This window comes from Lampetra planeri, chromosome 18 (assembly GCF_965212315.1).
Source record: "Lampetra planeri chromosome 18, kcLamPlan1.2.h2, whole genome shotgun sequence".
Classification (NCBI taxonomy): domain Eukaryota; kingdom Metazoa; phylum Chordata; class Hyperoartia; order Petromyzontiformes; family Petromyzontidae; genus Lampetra; species Lampetra planeri.
The window spans coordinates 11,464,142-11,481,786 of NC_136124.1; the positions used below are offsets into that span (position 1 = coordinate 11,464,142).

Sequence of the window (17,645 nt, forward strand, 5' to 3'; positions counted from 1 at the left end):
TTTGTGTGCCCACATGTGCATTGTGTGCGTAGGTGCGGGGCTGTGGGTCACAGTGGGGCTGCTCACTTTCCTGGTGTTGGAGAAGGTTTTTCCTGACGTCAATGAAGATGAACCGCCCACCACGGTACAACAACAACACCCGCCATCCGCCACTGCGTGGCGGTGACGTCACCACAGTACACACACGGTTTATCCTCAAAATAACGTGGCCACGTGGTATCTCGACCCGCGTGCAGGACATCCCCGTGGTGTACTCGGCCTAACGTGCATGCGCAAACATCAGCACTGTGAAGATGCAAAGGGGGCGGGCATTGTGCGCTGGTGCTCTGGCCCAGACCACCCCCAAGGGAGTTTTGAGAGAATGACTCAACATTGTTTTTAAATGGGAGAATCGTAAAATCCTGAGAACGCGCAAAGCAACGCTGCCTGGGCCAGACTATTCCAGTTTAGTACTGTACAGTAAGAGTTACTAGTTCCCGTTCAGTAACCAAGTCCCTCATAGCACCGATTTCCCACTTTACCTCGAGATCAAGCAACCTCAAGATCAAGCAATACTTTGTTTAATTACTGTGCACCTTAATACCATATACTCTTTCAGCTTTAATATTGCACACTATTGTGTTATGAGTTGTTAACGGGCTAACATGCATGGGGGGGCGGGGGGGTGGGGGACGGTGGTGAGCTTTGTCAGCATGTCATTTTAGTTGATGAATTCATTTATTGTCACATGCCCAGTCAGCACGACTAGACCTTTGTATCATAACGCGCCTTCCGTAGGGGAACCAGAAATGCAGAAGGGATTTTTCGGCTAAATGAGCCGTCCTCGTTATGAATTCAGCATTCTGCTCAAATTCTCTTCATGTTCTGCAAACAAACAGCTGATGCAACTTTTCCTAACTGTCAATACTTTATTGAGCAATCTTAAGTGCTGTAATCAGCACCTTTGAACATAGTCATCAACAACAAACAAGTTGCTGTTATATCAACATATATATGCTACCTGTCTTGTTATCGAAGCTGCAAAGAGGGCATGTAGTTAATTAACCCAAGAATAACCCACAGTGTTATATTTTGGTTAAACCGTGTGCGTTAATTCTGTAGTGTGACGTCAGTACATTTGTTGTGCAGTACGACCACGCGGAGACGGGATTTACTATAAGGGCTGTTGCCGTTTATTAACACTGTTTCACACAATACTGTAACTCACACGTGAGGTAGGTGTTCTCTATTCTTGGTCCGTACCCTGGACGCCCAAACTCTGTATTGTCCTACCCTCGGCTATCCCTTGGGGCTCTCTCACTTGTCTGACCAGAACGGGGGTTCATCCAACACCGCCCGGCGACGAGGAGAGAGAACCCTCTCTCTCTCAGCCGATTCTTACTGATTACTCGGGGCCCGGCTCCCAGCTATCCCTTGGCTCTCCCACTCGTCTGCCCGGGACGGGGGTTCATCCAACACCGCCCGGCGACGAGGAGGGAGATCCCTCTTCCAGCCGATTCTTGCCCTGGCTCCCCACAACGACCCCGCCTTTGTCACGGGGTCCCCCTTAAGTACCCCTTTGGCGGCTCCTCCCCCTAGCTCGGGACCCACATTTGTTCCCGAAGGTACCCCCTTACAGCCCCCGTGACATGACGTCATCCTCGGCTGTCAACTCGCTCGCACCTCCCTCTGTTAGCTCCCTCATGGTTGCTCACACTACTCCTCTACATCACCCCCCCCATAAACAAAAATTCAGCCGTGCCGGCTGTTAACTATACTGAAACCAACCTGCATCGGGGTCGACAGCAAACAGCCAGAAACCCATCAGCAAGAACAATTGGAACAACAACATAACAACATCAACAATAACAATGTGAATGGAGGTGTGAAGGCAGGGCCGTCTGCGGGGGAACAACAAGGAAGTGTAAGGCAGAACGGCAAGTGCAAGAAGGCCTTCATCACTCAGTACAAGGTGCCGACCACACGTTGGCGATGGTTGGCGTTCGACGATAACGGGTCCAAAGGGAGGTGCTCAGCGGAAAAGAGCGCCTCTGGACGGCGTATGTGCTGCCGGTCCGCTCCCCCCGGGCAGCATCCGGTCCATGAGTGGGCTTCACCACCAACGGGGCATTAGGCGGCGCCTCGGGAGCTACTCGGAGGGGTTCTGTGGGTGGACAGACAGACGGCTTACACTGCATAGCATCCCGGCCAGGGCGGCCCGGCTCGTCGGACGCATCAGGCACCGGCCGCTCTGGAATTTGGGATGAATCTACAGGACAAGGCAATACATATCTTTTTAACCTAGACGGATGAAAAATCCAGTGCGCACGCACTGTGGCCGGCAGACCTCCACGACCTCAACTGGGCCCTGCTTTTTCCCCCTTCTTCCACGGTAGCCCGGAACCCTGATGCTTCTGTGAGCGCTCGTGAGCCGCTTGTCGGCTAGCCGAATTGTCCGCGTCCGCTTCCCGTGCTTCACGCAGCCTGTCGAGCGTGACCTTCATTGAAGCGGGCACCACGGATCCTTCTTTAGACGGGTCCAGGCCCATCTGCACGTGCATCGGAGGTTCGGGCTCCCTTCCGTACATAACATTAAAGGGTGAAAACCCCGTTGAGGAGTGAGGGGCCAACCTGTACGCGACAAGGGCACCCGGAATAAACAGGTCCCAGTCAGCCTGAGATGCGCTCACCCGGTGGCACAGCATGGATGTGAGGGTACAATTTAACCGCTCAACCATCCCGTCGGTTTGAGGGTGATAGGGCGAGGTCCGGATTTTGTTTGTGCCGAGGAGGTCACCGCCTGCCATACAAGTAGGACCTATACACCTGGATGAAAAACACGATGGCAAGCAGCTCCCTATGGGTCACACAGTAACGTTGTTCCGCGGGGGACAACACGCGACTGCCCTTTCAGCGCCATCAACCACCTGGGCAAGTACAGCCCCTATGCCCGTGTCGCTGGCATCGGTGTCAAGCACAGAGTGCAGGCAGAAGTCGGGATACCCCAGGGGGGGGCGCATCCGCCAGGGACACTCGAAGCGCGACGAACGCTGCCTCCTCCTCTTTACCCCAATGAAACGTTTGGCCTTTAGCGGACAACGTGTAGAGTGGTTTCGCGATAGTCGCAAAATCCCGCACAAAGCGACGGTAATATGAGGCAAAGCCAATGAAACTGCGAACCTCTGCGACAGATGTGAGGGTTGGCCACGCACGGACGAATGACCCAAATACTTCACCGATGGCTGCAGAAAATGGCACTTTTGGGCTTTGAATTCCAGACCAGCAGCACGCACTTTGACGAAGACCGACTCAAGACGTTGCAAGTGTTCGTCAAACATGCGGCTGAAAACGATGACATCGTCCAAATATATTAAACAAGATTCCCACTGTAGTCCCGCCAAGACCATCTCCAGGAGGGAGAGCCCTCTTTCAGCCGATTCTTGCCCTGGCTCCCCGCAACGACCCCTCACAGCCCTCCCGTGACATGACGTCATCCTCGGCTGTCAACTCGCTCGCCCCTCCCTATGTTCGCTCCCTCATGGTTGCTCACACTACATTTATTCCACATAATTGTAATACACAACAGCATCTGACCATTTACACTAAAAACACGCTATGAATCCACCGGCACACGTGCACCCTTCCGCACATGATACACTGGCAAGTTACATACACATTCAATACATTTACTGACCATACAGATGTGGTGATTACACACATAACAAACATGCACTCAGGCAACGTGCGTACATATATGCATGCATACACACGTACCTCAGTCAGGCATTATGCACGTGCAGTACAACAAAGACAAAAATACCCCGTATAGCCTTTTTGACAGATGCATGGGGAAACTGCTATTGGCAAGACTGGCACAGAACATGAGGTGTGTGTGTGTGGCAAACACCACGCCCGGCTGTCGGGCGCGGTATCTTCCCAGTCCTGATGTTTACACACCGCACCAGGCACTCATTTAAGGTACTAGTTTAAGGCTGAAGTGACCTAGGGGAGGAGCAGGAATGGTTCAAATATTCTCCACTGTTATTGGTCCTGAGCAAGTGTGCTAACCACTGCACCACCGCTCCTCCATGCATATACACATTACCATCCACATTATTTACCCATAGAATACACACATGATCCATGTACACATGTATTATACAGGACGCAGCACATACACAGTTTACACACATAATTTGAGTTGTGCATACACGTATATTATACAGGCATGCTGGAAACACCTACACATACACACCATATATTGACACGTATTGACTGTATACTTACCAGCACAAAGTGCAGTTCGACTGTCGCACACAGTGAACACTCGCATGCATTGCCACGTGTGATGGTGATCAATCGCAAGCAATGACCTTGGTTCTTAAAAATGTAAGTGTTTCATTATTTTTTCCCTTTGTCAGAACGGCGTCGCTTCAAAAGGGAATGGCGTTGATTCAAGAGAAGGGAACGGCACCATCGGGAATGGATCGGCGATCTCCAATGGCCAAAGCAAGAGTGCCAGTAAAATGGAGCTGTCACCCACCGGCAAGGCGACATCTGAGCACATCAAGGTGACGATGTTTGTTTGTGTAGATCAGGGATAGTGAACATACGGCCCGGCCCATTATTTCCCACTACGAAACGGCCTTTAAACGACATTTATCCGCCACTTCAAGCATCTTAGCCACACTAATCGGGTTGCTTAGAGGGAAATATGTCCGACCTGTCAACAATACTGTGTTTTAAACTTTAGTGTACTCAAGTAATTTCTGTGGCTTCAAGGGCCTCTCTATACTTGGTCAACACCCTCGTTATTTTTCACGTTATGGTATCGCGTGAAGGTGTGTGTGGCCCGCCAAAGGTATTTAATAGTTATAGTCAGTCCTGATTAAGGAAAAGGTTTTCCATACCTGGTGTAGATTTATTTACGGGGCGCCACAGTGGCGAGATGTTACCTACCTCGCCTAGTATGCAGGAGGTCTTGGGTTTGATCCCGACCCTGATGTCTGTATATTTGGAGTTTGCATGTCCTCCCCATAGTCACGTGGATTTTTCTCCGGGTCCTCTTTGTTTTTCCCTCCACATTTAGAATCAACATGCGTTTAGAATATCTGGTTGATCTACATTTACACGTGATAAGCCACTTTGTCGAGCTATCATTTGTGGCCAGGTCGCTTCTGAAAAAAATCCATTTAGCTCAGTGGGCCTTACCTGGTAAAACAAAAATCGTGGTTTTGGATTTAATTCATGTGTTATTTTTTTTTCATTCATGTGTCTTTTAGAAACCGCATGCTTCAAAGCCAAGATGTCACTCGCTCAAATGAGCAACGGGTGATGCTCATGTCCATTGGTTTCCTTGAGCCATTGATGAAAAGTTCATATTCCCATGGCAGTTGTCTGTTTACCCACAGTGATAATCACTTTATGTGCCCAAGAAGGATGATATAATTCACGGTTATGATGATATTCGATCGCATCAAGGCGGCGTGTTTATTGATATTGATTTTTTTTACCAGATTCATTGCAAAGTGCCTCACTATTTTTGTTGTCCTTTAATAAGTAAACAAATGCACATATTTACACGCTCACTCAATGAAAATGTTTACGAATTCTAAAATGTTTTTTTTGTTGGGGGTTGAATCCATATCGGTGAGGACATTACAAGCATGTACATTTGAAGCAAATGTTTTAACAGCGTTAAGAGGTGGTCAGAGTCTTCAGTTACAAATCTAAGCCAGGAAATGTGGAAGGACTCCACAGAAAGGATAGGAATTGCAGCTGGAAAAGTTAGTGATGAAACGTTGAAGTGTAGGTGCAGGAAAGCATGGGTGTCAAATCGTAATTGAGATGTCCTTTTTTTACGGTATATCTCATGTATCTATATATGTAGGTTGAACTTATTCTCGCACCGTACGTAGCCAACCGTGCTTATCGAAGGTGCAGGTGAAGGACGACAAACTGAACACAAAAAGCAGTTGTAACGTAATGTCATGTAAATTGGCAATTGTACATGTCCAGCCGTTTTGTCCCTCCATTGCTGGAGGAGGTCTTCCTGACGCTGTGCGGGTTGTTGCGTACTTCACACTGCATCAGTCCATGACACCTATCTTTATGCATGGTGCTCGCCCTCACAAGCACTTTGCGGCACCATCCAGGCCCAAAAGCCTGCTTGGCTTCTGAGATCTCAAGAGATTGGGCAACATTCTGGTTGATCTGGTCATAGACGTCATGAAGGTGTTTTTTTTAAACCAGGGAGAGACTTTACAGTCACTCTTGATGGCTTTTATTCACTTGTTATTCCTTCCATCTGTTTGCACACTGCTTTACGGAGTTTGTGTGTGGATGCTAAAGGTGGTTGTTAAACAGTAACTTGTATATGTTTTGGCAGGTATGACCTTGTCCATGAATCCGTGTGTGTCTTAGACTTATTCTTGCTTCTCTAGTTAGGTTTATAAACCGCAAAAAAAAACTATTTGGAAAATTTAATGTCACATTTTACTTATCAAAAAGTCTGCTCAACATCTCAGCCAATAGGCTGAGATGTTGAGTCACATTTTACTTACCAAAATCATGAGCAAACACAAGATCCAGGTTCGATTCAACACAGTACATACAATTTGTGATCTGATCCTATCTGTGAAGGATGTGATCCCTGACATGCAATACCCCGGTCTCTACAAACTAAGCTGTGTCTGCGGCAGTAGTTACATTGGGGAAACAAAGCGACATGTTTCAGACCGTGTTCGTGAACATAAAGCAGATCTGAAACACGGTAGGACCAATTCCTCGGCCGTGGCTGATCATTTTTGTAACGCTGTGGGCACACACGAAATTGATTTTTCCAAGACGAAGGTACTCTGCAAACCTACTGGCTATCAGCAATGATTCGTTCATGAAGCCATCCAGATATATAAACACAATTTCAACCGAGAAGATGGGTACAAACTGAGCAATCGCTGGAAGGACGTTATTAACCAGTTTAAGTCATAACTGGCTGTATTGTTTCCATCCTACCTGCCGATATTAGCAGTTATTTTCGACTCTCTGAATTACAATACCAGGTTAAATGTCTTTACATTAACAGGCTAAATGTCTCACTAACACAGCCACCGTTGCTCGTTTTCCTCGATGTGGCGGTGATTTTCGTTTTGTTCTTTTTTTACATTGACATGCTAATCTCTAACAATGCAATGGCCACTTCCACAGCTTCGTCGTCGTGGAGGTAGCTCAGCTCTCCGATCTTACATTTACATGCAAATTTCATCTCTAGCCCCACCCACTTCGCTTATGACCCTTGGGCTACACCCATCTCAAAGCTTTATAACATTCTGCCTCAGCAGCTCTCCCGCTATATTTTTTTCACCTGATGACGATTGCTCGTGTTGCGATCGAAACGTCGTGATATTTTTATTTTTTATTGTTATTTTTCTTCTATCTACGTTGATTAAACCGAAAGGCCCATAGAATATGAATTCCTGCAGTCATGAAAGCTTTAGGTCAAAATTTGATTGATGCAGTCATACAAAGGCAGAGGTAGGTGGTGAGCTTGGATTTGAACGGGGAAGGGAGTCGACAGAGCGGACGGCTGGGGGCCCGGGTTCCAGATGATGGGGGCAACAGGAGAATTAGCGACCTCCCACTGGAGTTTAGAGCACTATATTGAGATTTATATGCTCAAAATAACAATCATTTTAATTTGTAACACGCACAGTATTCGCTCACTATTGAAGAGAGAATGGCTAAGAGGTACGAGGAACCACAGACAAACGGGAAGGCAGCCACATGGTATCCAGTGTCAATGATTGCCCAAGCTCTACAGTCCTCTATATATGAAGGTGTTATTGGCCAATTAATGAGTGTTTACATGTGGGAGGAAACTGTAGCACCATGAGAAAACCCACACGTGCAAGGGGGGAAACACTGTCCCATTTAGACGGAACCGGTGAAGTCCACATTTTTGCTTCTTTTGCCTTCTCCAGGCAAGCCAGGGTATGACACTTCGTCCACACATGGGAGAAGGGAGTTTCGCAACATTTGTGCGATTCTCCAACCCTCGCCTCCAGTGATGGATACAAGGCATGCATAGCCATCACCACCTGGCTAAAATGTTGATGATTTAATTTCAGTTTCTAAAAAGTTGCATATTTTACCAGATTTGGTGGCATATGCTTGTAATTCAGGTTATGATGGATCATCCCAGATTTCGTCATGCACTGTGAAACTCACAAACACACGAGGTTGAGATGCAGTCACGAGGTAGCAGTATTGAAAGTGGGTTCATGAACCCATCCATGCTAACTTTCAATTTCTATCCACTTCAATGAAACACACTCCTTGTAAGGGAATTGGGCAAACAACCCAATGGAGGACCTTCCTAGTATTTTGTCTCAGGCTTTCCTCGAGAATAAAGGATGATTGTTGCGTAATGAATATGCATTGTTAACCAGGATGATGATTAACGATCATCGTACTGACCTATCTGTAATTATCTTAATTTAAATGAACCACTTTTGCTTACTTTCTTGGTTCCTTTACTATGTTGCTTAGGTATGCTGCCATGGTGTAAGGGTTAGCACACGGGACTTGCAATCTCAAGGTTGCCAGTTCCATTCGATCTCAGTGGGAAAGTTGAAACAACGGTGCAACTTTCGTACATGGTCCACCACTTCTGTCCACCCAGCAGTTTTAATGGTTACACCACAGTCAGTCGATCGGCAGGCCACGTATCTTGGGCTAAAGTGCGAGTACTCCCACCTATTCAAAGACGTCTGGCCAGCATGGAAGAATATGCCAAACACCCTCCTACTTACAAACGAGTTAGGTTCCAGAGGTCTGTTCGTAAGTCGATTTTTTCATAAGTCCAACTTTACTCCTGTCGATTCCAAACATGTTATACGGCATGTACACTAAACATGGGAAATGGCTTTAAAAGTTTTATAATCGCTTGTAGATGTAGATACCACTGGTTATTCATGTTCTGCAGATGTAGATGCCACTACCGCCATCTATTGCGTGGTGGTTGAACTTACGACTCTCGGTCCCAACAGGCAACTGGACATACAGACAGGTTTGTTCGTATCTCTGAAACTTCGCAAGTCGAATGTTCGTAAGACTCGTCCCTGTATATAAGGGCTGTCGAGAGCTTTCTCTAGCGGAGCCCTTCCAGCAGCAGTCGCGTGAGCACGCAGTTGAAGGGCTACAGCTTTACCTTTTCACTGTCTGGGTTACAGATTAGCGGTTACCTGAATCTCTTTGCGAACTGCGTCGACAACTTCACACATGGCCTGGCGGTAGCAGGGAGCTTCCTGGTGAGCCACAAGGTAAGAATCTCATGTCCCCTGCAGCACAATGTTTGAAACTCTAGGGACAGTGTGTGACCAGTCCACTCGCATTTTTTGGATTTGCACAACACTCCACTCGTGCTCAATCAAAGTCTCTCCCAGATTAACTGAGCAATGCAGTGGCCCTCTTCTCCTTTGACCCTAAGCATGCACAGCCGTTTGGTTAATCAACTGACAGATGAGGGCCTCACCACACTGAGTAGGTCAACGGGGTTATTGGACCATACTTCACATTGATTGGTGCGAGTTGGTGATGATGCCGATAACATAGTATAGTACAGTGCCACAGTGGATTTGCTGCATTACCTTCTGCTGACAACGTAGCCTTGCAGCAGCAGCAGCTAGCAAGATGTTGTGTGCATGGTGGTCGTCCATCCGAGCACTATTCGGGATTAACCCTGCTTCAGCTTACAATATCTGAAGAGATAGGGCACATTCTGAGGGATTTGGTCATAGGTGGACTGAGGCAAGTGTTGGAAATTCCACATTCTTATTGTGGGGTCTGGTTTAACCATAGAATGATCACTGTTGACTTGCCAGAAAGTGGTGCTCATTTTACTTCCCCAGAGAAAGTATAGGCGAAGTTGACCCCCAACCATTCTGATTATGAATCAAGTGCAATGAGAACTAGGACTTTTCAGTCAGACTATTTGAGTGTTCACGTAACGCTAACCCAGGAACGCTTAGACAAGAAGCATGACGATAATTCGCTACCTTCATTTTTCATGCTGTCGTCTTACGAAAGAAAATCTATTCATTCAGAATAATTACGAAAAAATATATATATTGTAGGGCAACGTTTGCCTAAAATATCAGACTGTTTTATATATATATCTCCGTTAATTATGAAGTTGCGAAAAAAATGTTTAACTGCTACCGGTGCAGACTCTTAAAACATGTTTTCATTTGACTATTAACATGAATGAAGTGAAAAGAGCTTTTAGCTGCTGTGGCTTTGCCCACAGAGGCCCTCTGTGTGTGCCGCACATGCCTGCCTGCGCAACCCTGTCTTCTTAACCACTGTCGTCGACCATGGTCAATCCGCTGCTGGATGAAGGCCTCCCCCAAGGCGGTTGTCATCTCTCGCTGTCTTGCAATGCAACAATTTGTCCAGCTGCTGCACATGAGTTCATTTCATTAACTCCATCTTCGCGATGGATGTACTCTTGGGCGTGTTTTTTTTTTGGCTGCAACTTCATCGTTGGTCTCTTTGTGTAGATTCTAATGTATCTCACCAACAAATTAAATTCCACACGGATGTCCTGACTAGGTCCCAAGACACCTGCAATACCAGTCAATGTGGCACAGCAGCCTTGTCACCAATATGACACGTGTGGTGAATGTGTTGGTATTTACGTTGTGGTTGTCTCTCCAGGTTGGATATCTTACTACTCTTGCAATTCTTCTGCATGAGATCCCACACGAGGTAAGTCATCTAATAATGAGCGTTTATATATTTTTTATTGGCTTTTAATACAAATGAGTTTATGAATTAAAACGTTCTGGTCATTGAAGGGTTTAGTCTGTCATTCAATATCTACTAAGATGGTGGTGGCCAACACTAGCGGAGCCAGTGGGGGGGTGGGGTTGCACGTGCCCCCCCAATGATCTGATCGAAATCCCTAACTTCGATGGGATCATTGGGGTTTAATAAATTGGCATTTTGCGACCCCCACTGCCACTGTGTAGCATATTATTATGTGCCTGAGACTCTAGGAGATGATAGGACAATAATCTGAGTCTATAATTGGCAATAAGTAACGGCAAAGCAGTTAAAAGTGACTCAAAGAATTGTGCGCAGTTGCGTATGCAGTACGCGACTTCCCTGAAGGCAAACACCTTCAGCGAGCGCGATGCCGATCACACACGATTCGAATTCGACCCTCGATCGATGGCTGTGCCATCGCCGCACACGCGTCGAATAAAAAGCAAGGGACAAGTCGTTACTTACTAACAACTCCTCTATCATTTTTCATTGCTGGAGGGGTTGCCCCCCCTACCTGAAAATCCTGGCTCCGCCATTGGTGACCAACAAGTGACTCGCCATCCACAGATGCATCGCAAACTATTCTTTGTCTATCTCAGGATTTTTTTTTAAAACGCTAATATAAGCAGACGCCAATTTTTGTTATGGCTTAACGGCAAATAAAAATCCCTAAGAATTAATTCGTTAACAACGTAACTTCTGTTTACCACGGGCTTTCATAACGTCTACCAATAGGTGGCGCTATGACCGTATCCAATGAGCACGGTTGGCTACGTACGGTGCGAAAGCGTTCAACATACACACGTGCGCGTACTTTATGTCCGTATATATTACAGGGTTCAATCGGGTAATGGTTGGTCGTAGCTTTTTTGGTGGATTGCGGAACCCGTTGAGATTCACCAGGATGGACCACCGTGCTTCGTGGTCCTTCCATGGCGTAGAGTGCAGTTTCCAAAACGTCACCTATGATATATATATTCGCTTTTAAGGCCAAAGTGTTTATGACGAATGTGTTCAAATTGTATTGTTAATTGTGCTTGTGCACTAGTACACTAGTGCACAAGCACAATGATTCTCTCCTCCACCCACTCCTCACCTCGCAACTCAATATATTCTTACCATTCAGGGTCTAAGTTCAATGCAAGAGGCAATTATTGAATTTTTTCCATGGTGGCAAAAGAGCCTCTGCCATTTATTGTGCACTGACCGAGCATCTCGGTTGACCCATGCAGCCTCCATGAGTGACGGTGGAAGCTCATCTGCTGTCGTTGTGGAGCCTCTAGTGGCCGCAGCGGTTAGGTTGAAACAGTTCCACACATACCAATCAAATATGAGGTAAATCTTTTCATCTATATAGCGCTGTAGTGGCGAGATGTTAACTACCTCGCCTGGTATACAGGAGGTTGTGGGTTCGAGCCCGACACCTAACACCTGTGTGTTTGGAGTTTGCATGTCTCTCTCCCCGTGGTCGCGTGGATTTTTCTCCAGGTCCTCTGGTTTAACCCTCCACATTTAGAAACAATGCGTTTAGAGTATTTTGGTCCTATAAATTTCCACATGACAAGCCACTTTATTGGGCTATCATTTGTGGCCAGGTCGCATCTGAAAAAGAGCTGTTTAGCACAGTGGGCCTGACCTGGCAAAATAAGAAAGAGTTTATAGTTTTAGATCAGAAACTTCTGATGTCTGTGAAATATCCTGTCAAAAAAATATGTACACCTTTTTGGGCAACCAAGATTGGTTGTCCTGTGAAATGCATCTCCTACATCATGGCGATGTGGATTTTTCTACGTCCAATGGATTTTCACCAATGGCTGAAGGACATCAATTAATATGATCGCCATCCTATTTTCCGTTTACAGGCATGGGATATTTTGTCTGACGTGAATGTTAACAGGGCATGCAACCGACGGAAAACAACTGGATGCGTGTTGTTGTAACTGTGTTTATGGCGACTGTATGTCTGTGAAGGTCGGAGACTTCGCCATTCTACTGAGGGCCGGGTTTGACCGATGGCAGGCGGCCAAGCTGCAGCTCATCACCGCTTTCGGGGGCATCTGTGGAGCCGTGTTCACACTCACTGCCCAGTCCGCACAGGGAGCAGGTCGGTTGTGCATGTGTGGGTTTGTCTTTGTAAATGGGGCAAGTCGTGGTTGTCTTATTGTGGCTACTTTCCCCCACGCACTCTCCTACCAATCCCCGCTCACCTCGCTCTACTCCCCTCTGTGCACACCCCTACCTCTCCCCTATAATCTCATTCTTCTGTCTCTCCCCTTTACACTTTGCAACAGCTGTGGGATTTAAAAAAAGGAAACGATTGCAATGTGTGGTGACCTCTTGTCATTGACCTTCGAGGTCACCGTGCACCCGTCGCTATGTTACACTCACAGCGAGTGGCATCCCCATGTCGCCTGCACAGGAGACAGCACCGCCTGGATCCTCCCGTTCACAGCGGGCGGCTTCCTCTACATCGCCCTCGTCGGGGTCATGCCGGAGTTGCTGCAGGAAAAAAACCCGTGGTGCGTGCACTGATGCCACCCACGCACACCGTGATGCACACACTGTGACACACTGCCTGTCCATCCATAGGAAGAGCACAAAGGTACTCCTGATAGACCTCAACAGAATTTTGGGGCAAGTGTTGTTAGCGAGGACCTTGTAAGGCCGGCACAGCACACCAGGGGGGGGTGGGAGGCCAGCACCACACGTGCCCCGCCGCCTTTGTCTCTCCAATGCTCATGTTTACACACTGTACCAGGTATTCATTTGAGGCTGAGTCGACCTTGATATCTTTTTTCTCTCGATCACCTTGTTCCGTCTGTAAATTTTATTAGCTTACGTTTACTAGCCTTACATTTGCTCGCCTTACATTTACTTGCAAATTCCATCCCTAGCCCCGACCACTTACCCTTGGGTTGTACCCACCACAAACCTATATAACCTCTGGTTGCAGTAGCTCTCTCGCTACATTTCCTCCTGCCTCAGCAGTCCGCCTGCTGTATTGTTTCACCTGAAGACGATGGCTTGTGTTTTGCTATTGAAACGTCGTAATCCATTAGCTATTTCTCTATCTACGTGACTTTACCAAAAGCACCAAAGAGTAATAGACAGTCTCTTGGTAAACTGGTCCCTGCCATTAGAATTTGGAATTTCCACCACTTGCTCTGGGCCACAAGTAGAGATGAGCACCATTCCAATGCTCACTTGAGCAAGGGGAGACGCTTCGACTTTTTTGAGTTTGTGTTGGGAATTTACCATCCTCGCGACATTCACTTCTGCTGTTCTACCTCCCCATGCATCACCACCTCCAACGGTCTCCCCTGCCCCCCACCCCCTTCGATGCTCCGCAGGGACTCCCTGTGGCAGCTGCTGTTCATCCTGTGTGGCATCGGCGTCATGGCGATCGTGACCATCGTCGCGGACTGACCACTGATGGTCTCGCGACTACCCGGGCAGCCTCCCGCGAGTGATGGCGGAAGCTCGCCTGCTCTCCGACTCTGAGCACGGACATTGTACACCTCCCCCCACCCCCCCATGGCGGTGGTGGGCGTTGTGATGGAAGACTCGTGAAGTTGGGAAACAGATGTTCACTCTGCGCTTTCTCCCCCCTCTCCCTTCTACCGCGTAAGCCCAGGCAAATCGAACCAGGCTCAGATGCCGATTTTCACGCAATGAACCATGGGGTTTTGTTAGCGTCCGATTCAAAGCATGGTGTGCGCGCAACTCCCACGGGCTGTAAAGGTCATCTGGCTGTAAATTCGTGTTTTTTTATCAAATGTGATGTTGTTTTTTTAGTGGTGAACATGGTTGTTATAATCGGTATATATGAATACAAACACACACATCGGCACTTTACACCAGTGGTGTTTTTAAACAGTTCATAGTTTTATGTTGATATTGTGGTGCCAAGTGTGTGCTCTTCATGGATCAACAAAAATACAACCATCTCATCATCATAACTTGTATTTGACCAAGAGTAGCTCATTAGCATTACGTATAACTTGCTGAAAGTTTATCATTCATTGCCTATTTATTGTGATGTCCCACATTTTAAGAGTGCTCATCGTGTCGATGAGTTGTGGTAGCGTTGACATTTTAAATCAGCCGGGTAGTGCTGTGGTAGAGTAATTTGACTCGCAATCAAATTTATTACGAGTTAAATTCCCTAGTTGTGGGTCGACTCAACCAATCATCCTGATGGGTTTGATAAAAATAGGTACCACTTTGTGGGAAGGCAGTCGGTAGTAGTCATCCTTTGGAGATACATAGGAACCGCTTTTAAAAAGCAACATTTCCACCACTGGCTCAGTTCTGGTAGTTGAAATAAGCACCACCTTACTCCCTTTTGAGCAGGGGGAGTGCCTTTAACTTGCAATAACTATAAGATTTATAATGTGAAGTGATTGGGTAGAGATACCACTTCCATTACGGCATCGTGGGTAGAAAGTTCCCGTGGTGGCAAAACTGCCCTGGTGGGACCCAGTACCAAACATCCCACAAGCTGTGTGCCCTCCGCTTTGTGGCCTTACTGGATTACAGTGATGCCCAAAGAGACCGCAACATTATTTATATTGATGTACAGCAAAATATCTATTTTATAAGAGATTTTTTGTAAAAACCGAGTTATATGGTGTGCAGTAGTTTATTAATCGTGCACGCTTAGTGTGGAGGATGCACGCAATATCCAGTACATTTAAAATGCTGTAACATAAACCTGGTGTGCATTATAGTCAGAGTAGAATACACCTTAGGTGTCGTGATATGCCTGTTGTGCTTTAAGAAAGCACAAACATTTCCGACTGGGTTTATTTTTTATATTCTTGTTTTCCTGAACTCTTAAGTGTTTTGCTTTTAAGACCAATAACCTTGGCCCTATATTGCGAATACATCTTTAGCGTATGCTCTGTGCATGTTTACCTCTTATGCAGGATTAATTATGTGTTTTAATTGTTTGGTAATATTTGACAATGCAAAAACAGTTTTAAATCTGTTATATTTTAGTTGACCGAATGATGCTTGTTTCCAGATTTGACGGTGGGCGGCCCCAGGAATGTAGAGTAGCACACCGACCGAGGCTCCCCCAGCCCCTTCACAAGCCATGTCATACTTGGGGGCGGCCCACTCCCAACCCCCTGGGGGAGCTAATATACGTCACGATTTCCTTGCGGCTCTGTTCTGCAGACGTTAGCCCCACCCACTTCAATAATCTGTTCGTGACCATATTACAGGGATTCACAGATTGTTGGATCGCAAATTATTGCGGTTTCTGCTGTAATTTAACTATCGTTTGTTTGCACCTGAATATATGAGCAGATCATTAAGTCGGTTATCATGTTCCCACACTTAACCGAGAATAAGGCATTGCGGTATCACCATTGCTGGTCCCGAGCCAGTGGTATAAACCCCCACATTCCTGCGTACAGGACAAATTCGTTCAAGAGACGACCACATAATTCCCCACCCAAGTGGTACTCATTTCATCGATCGTCAAGGGATGAAGGGCCAAGTCGACCCCTGTCTTGATTTTTAACTCACGACCTTCCAATTGTTCATCTTTAACCACAGCGGCACACGTGACCTTTTGCATTTATTTCCTCCCATTCCCTGCCACTTACAGTCCAAACCTCTGGGTGCTTCGAGTTTTCCTTCTGCTGCAAAGCTTTCTGCGGTTTTGCTTGCTTTATAGCTCTCCGACTTGTCTGGAATGATGTCTGACATGTCGCTCCACGTGCTGGGATCTTCAGGAACTGAATTTTCTGACATTTTCCTGTTTGTTGGGAGCTCATGCCAGAACCATGGCGGTCTAAGCATATACCATCGGAGAGCCATATTTTGCATCTGCCAAACATGAGCTGTACGCAAGTATACAACTGCTTAGTTATTAAGGCGGTGCAATGTAACGTGTTGTTAAAAGGAAACTCTGTTTTGTGGGTTGACCATCTTAAACCCGGTTCTACTTATCACTGCGACTACCTTCTGATGAAATTCTGCTTGATTTGGGTGAAAACAAAGTTAATTCACGTAATAACTGCATGTCGATGAAGTTTACAATTTTGGCTTGTAAAAAAAAGTCACCTTTATTTTTAAAATAAATAAAATTGCTTATAATAAAAGGAATGCTGTCATTGTAATGTGTGCTGTGCGTTATTTTGAAACTGATTTGATGCCGATCGGTCACTTCGGCTATATATAGTGCAATCTAATGTACTATAGCTCTTGTGAATGGACAGCCTTGTAATAAAATATAGAACGCCATGGCAAACAAGACCAGGGTACCGAGTACATGTCTGTCAACCCCTTATCAGTGCCTACTTTATTACAGTCCAATTCAGACATTATTGGTTAACCCGGGGCCTTATAAATCTCAACGTTCATCCGACAAAGTCCCATCACAAGGGATAAACAGAAAACGGCTGTATGCCGTATGGAGCTGAAAACTCAATTTCCCTGTACAACAATACAGGTAACCCGTATGGGTTGACAGGTATGCGAGTACCAGACCGACGCAATTCTATAGATTGCGTAGCCAAAGATTCGTTGCATTTCCAATTCTGTAAGGAAATTACGCATGGGGATTGTGTAAATGCCCGGATGATTCTACAGTCTGTCCGGTCCCCCATCTTAGAGGGGGACCACCAGGGCATCCTTCCAATCCTGCAGAACCCGTCCAGTGGTCCAGACTGTTATGATGTCATGTAGGACAGTCTGCACACCAACGCCACCCTCCCCTCAGCAATTCGTATGGGAGAGCATCTCTGCCCGGTGCTTTTCCTTATCTCAGACGCTGGATCGCCTTCTGTATTTCCTCAACAGATGGCAATTCAGCCAGCCACTCGCAG

At 46.5% G+C, this 17,645-nt stretch overlaps 1 protein-coding gene across 3 annotated transcripts in view; it reads left to right on the plus strand.

Moving 5' to 3' along the window:
- The window catches only part of SLC39A13 (solute carrier family 39 member 13), a 31,697-nt gene extending 14,766 nt beyond the window's left edge, over window positions 1–16,931 (plus strand). For all 3 annotated transcript variants that reach the window (XM_078602554.1, XM_078602555.1, XM_078602556.1), the window contains exons 4-10: window positions 33–124; window positions 4,401–4,550; window positions 9,210–9,299; window positions 10,696–10,746; window positions 12,778–12,910; window positions 13,226–13,325; window positions 14,157–16,931. In XM_078602554.1, coding sequence (XP_078458680.1) covers window positions 33–124; window positions 4,401–4,550; window positions 9,210–9,299; window positions 10,696–10,746; window positions 12,778–12,910; window positions 13,226–13,325; window positions 14,157–14,232 — 692 coding nt within the window. In that variant the 3' untranslated portion in view covers window positions 14,233–16,931. The remainder of the gene's footprint in view (window positions 1–32; window positions 125–4,400; window positions 4,551–9,209; window positions 9,300–10,695; window positions 10,747–12,777; window positions 12,911–13,225; window positions 13,326–14,156) is intronic.
- The last annotated feature ends 714 nt before the right edge of the window (window positions 16,932–17,645 follow it).